Source organism: Lineus longissimus, chromosome 19 (genome assembly GCF_910592395.1).
Source record: "Lineus longissimus chromosome 19, tnLinLong1.2, whole genome shotgun sequence".
Taxonomy (NCBI): Eukaryota; Metazoa; Nemertea; class Pilidiophora; order Heteronemertea; family Lineidae; genus Lineus; species Lineus longissimus.
The window spans coordinates 1,804,680-1,817,449 of record NC_088326.1 but is presented as its reverse complement, the minus strand read 5'-3'; the positions used below and the strand labels follow the sequence as shown (position 1 = coordinate 1,817,449).

General features: G+C 40.9%; 1 protein-coding gene and 1 long non-coding RNA gene across 3 annotated transcripts; one reads left to right on the top strand and one right to left on the bottom strand.

Moving 5' to 3' along the window:
• Positions 1-236: 236 nt before the first annotated feature.
• Positions 237-9,099, top strand: LOC135503361 (translocating chain-associated membrane protein 1-like 1). 2 transcript variants are annotated; one of them, XM_064796915.1, is made up of 13 exons: positions 237-428; positions 921-978; positions 1,200-1,318; positions 2,078-2,194; positions 2,430-2,494; positions 2,638-2,668; positions 2,938-3,062; positions 3,541-3,651; positions 3,860-3,931; positions 4,086-4,157; positions 4,343-4,497; positions 5,218-5,268; positions 6,055-9,099. In XM_064796915.1, the coding sequence occupies exons 1-12, from the start codon at positions 303-305 to the stop codon at positions 5,223-5,225; spliced, it is 1,059 nt and encodes a 352-aa protein (XP_064652985.1). In that variant the 5' UTR covers positions 237-302; the 3' UTR covers positions 5,226-5,268; positions 6,055-9,099. The 2 variants fall into 2 exon arrangements, with proteins under 2 accessions (XP_064652985.1, XP_064652984.1); XM_064796914.1 differs by lacking the exon at positions 5,218-5,268.
• A 546-nt stretch (positions 9,100-9,645) lies between these two features.
• Positions 9,646-11,605, bottom strand: LOC135503363 (uncharacterized). Its single transcript, XR_010449893.1, has 2 exons — positions 11,464-11,605; positions 9,646-10,385 (listed from the first exon to the last, which is right to left on the bottom strand). It is a non-coding gene; the product is annotated as an uncharacterized LOC135503363 (long non-coding RNA).
• Between the last annotated feature and the right edge of the window lie 1,165 nt (positions 11,606-12,770).

The following is a 12,770-nucleotide window of genomic DNA, read 5'->3' as shown; positions in this document are numbered from 1 at the left end:
TTATATGACCAGGACCCATGCAGTGCAAATTCTCGCGGCATTACTCCTGTGTGTACGTTTCATGTGCGTACTAAGTAGTATTATTGGCCACCGGCAGGGGAGCCAGCAGCGGGCTCAGGACACGATTATAGTCTTGATGATTTGGGGCAACATTAGCCAATTTGCAATTCCTCACCCAATCAAAACCGTCGTTACAAAATATATGCCATGTGGAAAATTATCACTGCGCATGCGTGTGTGAAGACCCACTTCCTTTATTTTGGAGTATTTTGTGAAGAAAATATCTGAAAACTGCCGTCAAAATGGGCCTCAGGAGACCTAAGAGCACAAAAAATCCACCTTTTCTTAGCCATGAATTCATAATTCAAAATCATGCAGACGCTGTATCATGCGTCATGATGGTGTTTGTCATCGGACTGATGTTTCAGGTGGGTAAAAAAACCGGTGTCGAAAATCTTGGCAGTTGCCGGTACCACGTTGCACATTGTATTGTACACAAATCTACACTGTTTACATAGGCCTATTATGATGGTTTCCATATGGTAACCTGTCGATGAAATAGATGTGGCTGGCAGATATATTTATGGACTAATGTCTTTGATAGGATGTCATATTGAGGATGATGCTGTAATGTCTATCGTGATATATTTTATCTTCTGTTTGTGATGTTTATTTTTTACTTTTGGGACGTCGGCTGTTTACCTGTTGCCATTTGTCAAAGTTCCTTCCTGGCCTCAATTTACTTGGTTTAAAAATGTGATAGCAGCATTTACGCACAGGTTGGGCCTGTGCTTGCTACGAATGTTCGGTAATTTTCATTAGAACAGCTGGTTTTCGTTTGCTTGATTTTCAGCTTCTTCATGATTTTCATCTCGGAAATTCCAGACTGTGACATTGTGTTGACTGTTCTTATATTTTAGGCAACGGCACCTCTTGCTTCCTTGTTTGTTGCGATGCAACACAACGTCACAGTCAATGGTGAGTGGTAAAAGATTTTTAGATTTCAGGGTTCTTGATTGATGTACTGTAGCAGTCCTCTACCTATGTATCTCGCGTGTGAGAAATATTAAACTTAACTCCAAGGCACATAACCAATGCATTGACACTTTAATACTTCTCAATGGTGTTGAATTTGAAGTAAAAATAGGCCCAATAAAGTAACAGCGTTCGAAACTTATATCACACCTTTGGTCTTGCAGATACAGACAGTCAAGAAATCACTCACTACACATATGGCATCAAGGATACACTGACGGTGTTCTTCTACTTCATGATGTGTATTGTCGTTCACGCTGTTCTACAGGAATATGTCCTTGATGTAAGTCTCTCCCCCCTCCTCCGTGATGTCGCTTCTGGAAATGCCAGAACTAATAGAATTTGCCGGAACAGGAAATCTTGATTTCAACAATAGCCAATTCATTCAGTTCAAAACATGTTTGGTAAAATGTCTCCTTTATGTGTGCGTTTGACAAATGGGACAACAAAAGTATTGTCCTTAATAGAGTTTGTGTCCTATTTACAGGGTTGTCCCCAATGGGAGGTTTCACTGTACAATCTTTAAAAGCCCACATTATTATCAGGAATTGAAATAGTGCAACTTGAAAATGTTATGCCTGGGAATGAATTCTCATTAGCAGCTGTTGTGGTACATGTATTCCCAAAGGTCGTGGTTGGAAACCTGGCCTAATTGGTGCCTGTTATTGTCACAGATGTGTATTACTCCCACTCATACAATACATATGTCCAGTGTTTTCCCCAGGTACAGGTGCAAGCCCAAAATCAATTGTTTTTTCCCCTCTCCCCTCAACAAGAAATCCTACGCACATTTACAAGTATTGTCAGACAACATTGTATAGACTTCAGAGTGCGCAGATGAAATGGCAATCAACACATTGTTAAATCAGGGGTTTCTACCTGACCACTGTCAGTGATGTAAAACATCTGAGAACAGGTAGCTTTGTATGAAAAACTGTTACATATTCTTCTGCAAGATGGTTTTCCTTTATTGTCATGATGATATTCTATAATCATTGAACCATTTTCTGATATTTTGAGTTTTTTTATTTTTTTTCTTCAGAAACTGAACCGAAAGATGCACCTCTCCAAGATCAAACACAGTAAATTCAACGAGTCGGGTCAGCTAATGGTCTTCTATCTAGTGTCGGCGATTTGGGGAATAAATATCATTTTAACGGTAAGGATTCAAAACATGGGCAACAATCGGATCCGAGCCAATTCCGACAACATATTCTGGTTTATTGCCTAGTGGTAGTTGGCCACATACCCTTAGTCCTGACATTAGTGTGGGCTCACGGCCATATCCTGGGGACTAAATATAGTTACAAATATCTGAATACAGAATAAAATTTGGTTACTGTTTGTTATGTTCTATAATCTTTCCTAATAATCTCTTTGGTTTGTAATTCCAGGAAAATCTTGCTTCGAAGATCAGTAATTTATGGGATGATTATCCAGCTGCTCACTCTCATCTACCGTAAGTCTGTTTGTAGAGTTCAGCTTGTCTGAATCTAGCGTGTCGTAAAAGTTTCATCTCCGAAGTTGTTCAAAGTAAAAACCTATCAATGATTGGTGAGCAACGCCTCTCCTCTTTCTAATTGTCGTCCGCTTATGTTTCAGATTTATTATCAAGTTCTTCTTCATCATACAAGTAAGTCATCGTTTCTATGTATCATTCCTCAATCAAGGCACTTGGCTGCAAGGTGCATTCATGATCCAGTTTAGATTCCAGTTGAGGTCAGTCAAACTTCAATACCAGCACTCAATAAAAACAGCATCCAGTAGATTGTGACTTCTTCTTGAAAAATTCTTAATAGGTCAGTGACCATGGGTGGAAACAATTTTATCAGTGTTCTCTATTCATCAGTGTTCTCTATTTATCAGTGTTCTCTATTTATCAGTGTTCTCTCTTGTCTCCAGATGGCGTATTGGCTACACGGCTTCCCCGAGCTTTACTTCATGAAAATCAAGAAAGAAGAAATACCGATGCGATGTCAGTATATCACTCTATACTTTGTCTTCATACTGGCAGCATATTGTTTAAAGTAAGAAAAATATACTTCTTTTTCAATGGTCTGTTTTGCATTCAGAGACAATCCCCAAGTCTTTAGATTTATAGTTATGATAACTTTGGCTGTAGCTCTGAGGTGAGCCCACTGACAGGCCTGTTTGCTTTGCTTTTGAAAACAAGGAGCAGTTTTGAGTTAGTTTTGGAAGAACCATCCACTTGATCCATAGGGTTTCTTTCATAGAACGATCCACTTGATCCATAGGGTTTCTTTCATAGAATGATCCACTTGATCCATAGGGTTTCTTTCATAGAACGATCCACTTGATCCATAGGATTTCTTTCAAAGAACAATCCACTTGATCCATAGGATTTCTTTCATAGAACAATCCACTTGATCTATAGGGTTTCTTTCATAGAACGATCCACTTGATCCATAGGGTCACAGAACGATACACTTGATCCATAGGGTTTCTTTCATAACGGTATCAAATAATTCATCGGTTTCATTTCAGTTTCCACCGCGTGGCAATATGCTTGCTGGTTCTACATTATACTGTTGAGTTCCTACTGCACATGTCTAGATTACTATACTTCGCAGAGAAGACAGATTTAGCCAACACAGGGTGAGTACCACGATGCTCCACATTGAGCAGCGATGCCTATCCTGAAATCCATCATCACCTGAAAGGAAGTCTGAATCATTCTATATAAATCATCATTTAAGTTAGAAACATCTTCAGTGTGGGAACATTGGAGCAGAATTTAACTCCGTTATAGTTTCTTTTTAAACAAATAAAGCATTCTCACGAATTTCCCTTTCTTTCTTTTCAGCTTCATGATTTTTAACGCATTGTTCGTATTAATCCGACTGGCCACAATTACGATAGCAATTCTTACTTTTTGGTGAGTACAACTTCCCTTTTTACAAAACTTAACTCTAGATGACCTATTTCTATTGGATTTACACTTACAACTTTTTATCTGTTGTAGTCCCTGGTCACTTGGTTGTGTCACAAACAGCTGATTTCGTCACTAACGTCGGTTTTTCGTATTGCAGGTATGGGCTAAAACAGTCGGAACAGGCTAAAATAAACTTCCAGACTGGAAACTTCAACACACGAGTCGTCAGGTGAGTCGTCTCCCCTAGTGTTGAGCCCCGTCTTTGTCAAAGGCAACTCATGTTTTCATTTGGATGTGTCTTTGCCCTTGCTTAGGCCTGAGTCCAATGTTACTAGCCTGCTGCGGATATCATTATCAATGTTTGTTTCTCTTGCACCCACTGGCTGGTTTATCAACCAATGTTTCTATTTATAGAATTGGTTGCCTGGCAGCCCTGTGTTTGATGCAGGCGTGGATGATGTGGCAGTTCATCACATTCCATCTGAGGCGCATCAAGGAGCACCAGGCACTAAACGCGTCCGCTAACAAAAAGATTGTTACGCCCAAGAAGTCAAAGGATAAGAAGAAAGGTGAGTAAAAACAGAAATGGTGGCGGAAAATGAAAAGCCCTGAATGTTGCCATTAGTCCTTTGAGGTTTAACAGGTGCCTGCAGGTTCGAAGGGGGGCAAGGGGTGTATGGTAGTGCTTGTTAGCTCAAGTCTTGCACGCAGCGGTCTGTTTCATTATTTTGGTTTGGTTTGACGTGCATGGCTCGTGACTTTGTGTTGTTCTTGATAAATTTGCTTGCATGGCCATTCATGAAAAAAACATTTGTTGGTGGCAGTGGATTTTGTTCAACTTGCATACTTAAACGGACTGTTTAGAGAAGACCTGTCAAGCTTTCTAAAAGTACATTTTTGAGGCCCTGTAATTTAAACGATATAATTCGGGGGTGATTGAATTGATGAGTGGCTTCCAATTCTATTGTAGACTTTGCTGTTGTAGATATTTTATTTTGCTTTCTTCCCTTTTTCTTCCAACACCCTTTCCTCTGGTATTTCTCTTTGGTTTACCTAAATAGACTTGAGATCAATATTGCAGCAGTTGCCATGACAACTTGACAAGATACAGTTGTCATGACAAGTATCTTTTGCTTGGAACAGTAGCAGAGTAGGGTGTGAGGGAACTTTCTCTAAAAACCCTTCATAGTTGACAACGTTGGGAAATGAAAATCCTGGCTCTGAATTCCAAAAATTATGTGTCACCATGGTAACTTGGTTTTGGTCTTTTACTTTATTTTTTCTTGCAGAAAACTGAGGGAATCTATGAATCTATTGGGCACTAGTAGTTTTATTAATGAGTGAGTAGCTTCAGTGTTTCCACTAACAACTGGTTGCTTGGCAGCATGGGGAATTTAACAGTGGGTCAGTCAGCTAATAGGCTCATAAAACAAGGAATTGCCTTGCAGCTAGGCTCGCTTTTCAGCATGGCTTATCATTGGAATTGCTTGGTGGCTTTGTGTATCTACATTGCCTAGCAACATGGCTTAGGTACAAATGGGTTGCTTGGCAACAGGTTGCCTAGCAGCATGGCACTACCTAGTAACGCTTGGCAGCATGATGTGGAATAGTTTGTACTGTCACGAACACTGGGCTCAATGAAAAATGTATAAAAAAATCTTATAGTTCTGTGTTATTTTTTCCTATAAATTTGGATTAATATTTCTAATGCCAGGTTTCAAACATATCAAATCTTTCTACTGACTTTGGGATCCTCATGTGCAGTGTGAATTTAAAAGGGGCTATCATACTTGGTTACCCCTGCTTCCATCTGTTTAAAGGGGCTATCATATCTGTTCTGTCTGCTTCTCTGCATGCTTTGTGTTCATGTGTTCACACCTAATCTCTTTTATTTGTTTTGTTTATCTTTTTGAAACCTGTTGACCCTGGGCCCAGTTGGTCACTGTGGACTTGGTGTTAAGTTGTGTGGGCATAACATAAGGAGACGACACCAAGTTAGTGACCTGCCTTGTATTAAGTAACTGACCTCAGGCCCTCAGGTGTCACTGTGTGCCTCTTCCGTTCAATTATTGTATGTTTTGGCTTAGAAAGTGGTTGACGATAACAATTCTTTCCGCTCTTTTCAGCAAAAAAAGACGATGACATCAGCCATCTTCCTGAGGTCGACCAGGACACTGCCACGGAGAATGGGAGCCTGCGCAGCCGAGCTGTCGCCAAGAAGAAGAACTAGAGCGCCACCTATCGGCTGATTCCATGTCTAAATGCTTTATGAGGTGTCGGTTTATGATTGTGGCGAGACTTGAATATCCCCACCAACGCATGGTTCTGATGGTCACACCGAGTATACATGGGTTACACTAAGTATACATGGACTAGTCGAATGCTGTACGATGGGGGTTATTCAAGTTATGGCACATTTAAAGGTGCAGTGGGTGTGTTTTGTCTCGTTTAGTGTATAAATTTGGAAAGTTCCAAATTTATCTCATTAAAAGGTGTGAAAAGATAGCAAATTCATTGAATCTCCTGATTTTCACAAAAATGGTTAATCGCCGAAATTACCCTGAAATAACTATGGTATCAGTTTTTTGGTTTATAGTTCCTGTAATTTTGTTTATGCTGCTTTAATCGCCTTCTGTCACTGTCAGTTAAATCTTCCGTTTGGTTCAATTTTTATTTGAGACATTTTAGAAACCAAAAAGTACTCAAGATTTTCCCACCTGGATAAGCTTACAAAATTGTCTCGCAACAAAATTTACACCTGAGACTTTTGAGTGGATAATCATAAAGTCCATATTATACGACACTAATGATACACTTTGTTTATAAATTTAGTTAAATAATTTGATTTTATTTGTGAGGTTTCACGTCAGTTCTTTCATGATCTACAGGGTGTACCGAAGAGAGGCGACGAGAATGTGTCCTTCCCAGTCAAATTTCCAATGGTTTGAGTTGTGTCTGTGTCTAGAATCGACAGGTCAATATCATTATCAGTTTTACCCGCAGATGGGATCGTTTTGTGGTCACAGTGACCAAAATTGCTTGCTTTTGTGACGGTGAACACCAACAATTTGCAATAAACATAACAAACTTTGCTCATAACACAGGTAATTGGGACATTTTCCTTCTCTCTGGGACACCCTGTATAATATGTTGCTTTAATTCACATCAGTTGGCTAGTGATGTAGTTGTGCATGTAGTCCGCAGTACCTAGAAATACTGTAAACTGTCTAATTTTCAAGAGCACTTTGTTTTTGTGGATATTGCAGATAATCTCGATTCGCCCCAAAAAATAGCGAAAATATTTTTCGACAAAAAGAGAAATTTCATAATGCGCTAAGTGAAAATTGTTGAAATTTTATTTTTTCAGAAATTTTCAGAAATTGCAAAAATATAACGAGGTGTTAAAATTTGGCAGGTTACAGTTATCGTAGGTCGTATAATTACCCAAGAAGACCATAAAAAAAACAGGAATTCCTTCGCTTTGTAAATTATAATAAGTGTCAAGAAAATGTTACCGAGTAAAAAAGAATACATAATGCTTATCTGAGTTATGTCCTAAAAAAAGCTTGATGTCATGATGTTTATGCTTCATTGTGAATTCAATAATGTTCTCTATCAAACGGTCAAAGAGCTTCCATTGGTTTTAGTTTAAGGTTTTCTCAGTTGTGTTCAGCTTATTCCAAGAACACTCAACATTTGTTCTTAAACAATCATCAATATTTTCAAAATGGATGCTAATGATAAGTTGGTGTAGTATCCAAGGTCAGCAGTCAACTTATTGCACAGTGCGCTCACTACTGACTGTACAGTGTGGACATTGCACTGTACATTGTGGACATTGCACTGTACAGTCTGGACATTGCACTGTACAGTCTGGACATTGCACTGTACAGTCTGGACATTGCACTGTACACAGTCTGGACATTGCACTGTACAGTCTGGACATTGCACTGTACAGTCTGGACATTGCACTGCATTGTGGACATTGCACTGTACAGACTGGACTGTGTATACTGTACAGTGTGGACTGTATACTGTACAGTGTGGACTGTATATGATGTGCAGTGTGCACTAGTGTACAGCGTGTACACTATACACTGTACAGTATGATCTGACAGTACTTGATTTTCGATAAGTATATAGATGTTTATGTTGCATGCATTAGATATAGAGGTCAACCCAATATATGTAAATGTTATATCTCAATTACCCCTCATCAAAGTTCCTTGAAATATTTACGCTTCATCGTTTCAGTTCCAGGCTCGTTGTAGTTTCTTGTCGAGTCTTATGTGATCGTCTTTTGTATGGCAAATGGGTTAATGATGTGTCAGTTGTTTGTGGTTAATTTGCCTTGATGGAAAAGTGTACTTGATTTAGCAATCTGGCTGTCTTATCGACTTGTATTGCCGTTGGAAATTCTGTCAACAAATCAAAAATGCTTCTTGTTTCTCAAAGGGGGGGGGGGGGGTTAAAAATGGCCATAGTGGGAAAATTGTAGTTTTTCTGTTGCAAATCTGAGATAGTACTGCTTGTCTCGAACACAAACTTGGCATCATTCAGGAAAATGGCTGTAGTTTGGGTCTGGGAGATTGTATCTCAATGCTACAAGTGCCATTTTGAAGAGAATTAAACTCGATATCTAGCGATGACCTTTGTTTTTCAATGTGATGTCCTGTGTTAGAGCTGGCGAAAATTGGCACTTCCCTCCAAAAGTGACTTGCCCAGTACACTAATCGAGTTTCTCACAAGATTGGCCACTTGTAATGGCCGATGATTTTTGGGGACATCCTGTACATGTACATCTCCAGCTAATGTCTAAATTCAGTCCAAAGAAACCTTCATGTGCCTACTTAATTTGAGTAAATGCTGATAGTCTTCCTGGAGATATTGTGTGTGGATCTTTCATGTTGACAAAGACCGACGTCAATGAAAAAATAGCTTTTAAGCATCTCCACCACAGGACATAAGGATTTTGTTTAGGCCAAAATCACTGTAAACTTACAAAGGTTGAAGTATCTCCCCTTTTGCCCGTGTAGCCTCAAAACTCATATTTTTGGGGGGAAATGAGATTTTCTCTTGGTCTGACCTTGTCTGTACAGCTTTGTCGTCTATCTACAGCTTTCAATCTTCTTTCAATCATTTGGAAATAAATAACTTCATATTATGTTCAAGCAGTTCTCAATGTTGTTATTAATGCTACAATTAAAGTCCTAATCTGTTCATTCAAAAATTTAGCTTGATTTGAAAATTCCTAGTTGTGTACATACTGAATGTGAATTGCATTGGTGTCCCCTGATATGTAATCCCTAAAGGTCAAGTCACAGTGTATTTGCGGACATGATAACACACTATAATTGTGTTTTTTTCTAATTACCTAAGCTTCGGAAAAATACTATGAATATTAACACCGTAGCCCACCGAATTCCCAGATCATAGTAGGCCAACTCCCCTCCCCTCCCCTCCTCTAAGGCTGAAAAAGGAGGTCTTATACATGCTTCCCGAAATTGGTGGCTTGCATTGGAACTTACTATTTCCCCCTTGTCCGTCAAAGGCATTCAAGTGTGTTGGTCAACCATGACAATCTCCTTTGTCCCTCCACCATGAGGCCTAGTTTCCCCTTATGACATCACTATTTCGGACACTCAGCGCCCCATTTCTGGAAAGGTGTATTGACATTTCTTTGCTAGGAGATGAATCAGCTAACGAGAGACGGTTGAATGTTTTGATAATTTTATTACCAGGCTACAGTTATTGCATCGATTTGATCAATACTCGCAAGTGGTACATGTCCTTCTCATATTCAGAGAGCCGGATAAAACCTCACTGATGGAGCTTTAGTCATCAGTTTGGTCTGACTGAATTGCCCTCATCGGGCTTGCTGGGGTATTACAAATGTCTCCCAGTCAATTTAACAAAGAAACTATTGTATGTTTGACGACAAAATTACAGATAAACAACACTGATGTCCATATGAGCTGAATTGCCCTTATTAGTCCCTGCCAATTTAATGAAGTGGCTGTTTTATGATTGAAGGAAAAGTACAGTCCAAGTAGATGTGATGTCCATACCCGTATGACAAAGTTGATCCAAATCGCATTGGTCCTTCATAGAATGGATGCTGAAGTCTAAGGAACTTGCTCAATTGGGTCTGTAGTCGTTAATTCTGCCAACACTTCGTCTCATCTAAGCTGCGCCACCTATTTGTGGCCACAAGTACCAGCTGTTGCTGGTTGTGCACAGCAGCAGCACTCGCACCCCCCGCCGCATGAACAACCACCCGGCCCTCCGCACCCCTTCTCCTTGCAACACGGAGTCACGTCGCCACAATTGCAGACACCGCGCTTCCTATTGCAGCAGCAACAACCGCACACGTCACCGCATTGGCAGCCTGTTTTTTCGGTGCATCCCTTACTTTTACAACAAGCGCTGCCATCACCACAACACCTCATTACATCGCCTGCAAAGAAAAAAACCCTGGAAATTCAGAGAAGTAAAAAGGTGGTTGCAATAGCCCCTGGTGGATTTTACAGTACTCACAATACAAACAATAGTATTGCCTTTGACAAACCGTGAAGGACACTTTTTCAAGGGTCCACTTGTTATTGACTGGTGGCAAGAAGGACTGCTGTAAAATCGGACAGGAGCTGTAAGGCCATTCCTAGACCCAAACCTCCCTGATGTAGTGTCTCTGCAATCCTCAGCACACCCTATATTGTTGATCGAGTCAAGGTTACCTGTTACTAATAATAGCTGGCTGTAAACGAGCCACACCCTGTTTGTTACCTTTGGGGTTTATCTTTGATCATCAGATTCCACTCACAATCCTCAATTGTGGACAAAATATAAAACACTGATTCGAGATGTTTGTTGGTCGTAATAGATATGATCAAAATCTAATAGACTGTTTACCAAATCTGTCTTTGCTTGGCTCTTTTTTAAAATTGAAGGTGACATTATCAGAAATGGGTCAAGTCCATCCTGTTCATTATAGCCCACTCACAAAAGATTCTCAAATATTTTTATATTTCTATCTATGAATAGCCACACTATCTATTGCGTCAATAGATAATGCTCCAGTAAACAGTTATGCTGACCATGCAAAAGACATTGTGCAAGAAGTTGGCCAAGTTTGTGTGGGCCTGGGGACATCCTCAAATCCTACTTTGACCATTCTCACCGCGTATGATCCCTCGTCCCTCGTACGATCCCACGCCAACACTAGGAACTGACGACTGGGCTTATGTCTACAGATCTAACGTGTGCGAGGGGGGAGGATACGACTGTCTCTGGTTTTTCGAGGATGGGGAAGGGGCAGGCCCGAGACCTGTACGATACCCGACACCGTAAGGGACGAGTCCGCACAGCCACGAGGTCAGTCGGACCCGGTGTCGGACACATTCACCATTTGAGTGGAACAACAGCGCATTCATATTTTGGCCCTTATCCCTTCCCTACATTTAAGCCATCGGTTCAGGCTTGCCGAACCCTGGGGTGTGGTCATGATCAGAAAGCAGACCTAATAAAGTGGGCCCTACCTGTTGCGCTGTCCATTGCAAGGTTGTTTTTCGATTCGGAGATAGATGAACGCAGTAGGATCTAGACGTCGTATTTACGATGTTGTCGCGTTGCAAGCAAAAGCTCATCTGACCCGATCAGGTCATATCGATGGTATATGCATTTGAGCGGGAAAGGCTGACGCAGCAGATCCAACCCATAATTTTTACAACCAGACAAACATTTTTGCTTAATTTGCAATTTCGACATATCAGTGCCTTCAGACGCAGCAGAAACATCGGCGGTGTTGTAAATGTCGCAGTTATTTCGGTGAAAGACACATATATATGCTTTTATTCCATCGATCGTGGTGGTCACATCGAGGACCACGTGGCAATATTGGCGCTCTTTTCAAACCACGTGATAGACGATACGTCAGTCGACAGTTGGGAGGACAGAAGATGACGCGAACACGGTGTTTAATTAGTCTCTACTAATACCCAGCTAATTCACTATTTGCGTCAAATCCATGTGGTCCGGAGTACTCGTTTGGCATGCATAGACTTTGTATGAATAATCTCTTATTGGCCGCGTCCTTGTCGTCTGCCCGGGTCGTCCCACACTGTGATAAGATAAGGCCTTTCAACTTTGTGGCATTTGCAATTGTGAGGCGATATATTAAGTCTTCTGCCAGTCGAGAATATGTCTTCCGTGGACATTTTAAAAGGTAAGCTGCGCCCTTATTCCATCCTCCCCGTTGTTCCGGTGCCGCACAGATGTTCATAACTTCGGACTGGTGTACGTGTTGATCGTATTTCGCCGGTCCCTTTGCATAGGCCAGACCAATTAGCTATCACATCAAGCTGGTGGAGCTGTCTTGACTGTTTCGTAGCTGTTCATACCTCAACTGATTTTGAGCACTAATTGCCGCAATGCATTTGTATTTCCGAAAGTATCTGATATCTTTATTGGCGACAATTACAACATGCAATATTACCTTGGCTGGTCAGCAGGTTGTTCTACGTCTTGAAGAAATACCGCTGGAACATTGACTGCATTCGTCGCTCTGGATTGGCAGATGGACATAATGGATGTTCTTATTAGTGTCATGCATGTGCTTGTACCATAGGGTAATTCTTGATTCTCCTTCTTCCCTTTACAGCCCGGCCCTGCTGCTGCAGCGACGCTTGCAAGTGTTGCACCTCTGCCTTGGGTCTTGCCTGTGGTTGTGCCAAGGACAACTGCTGCCCTGCCTCGTGCTACCAAGCTAAGACGACAACGGATGATTCATTCGTCGTCACAGTCGCAGTTAAAGATTGCTCATGCAGCGACGATTGCAAATGTTGTG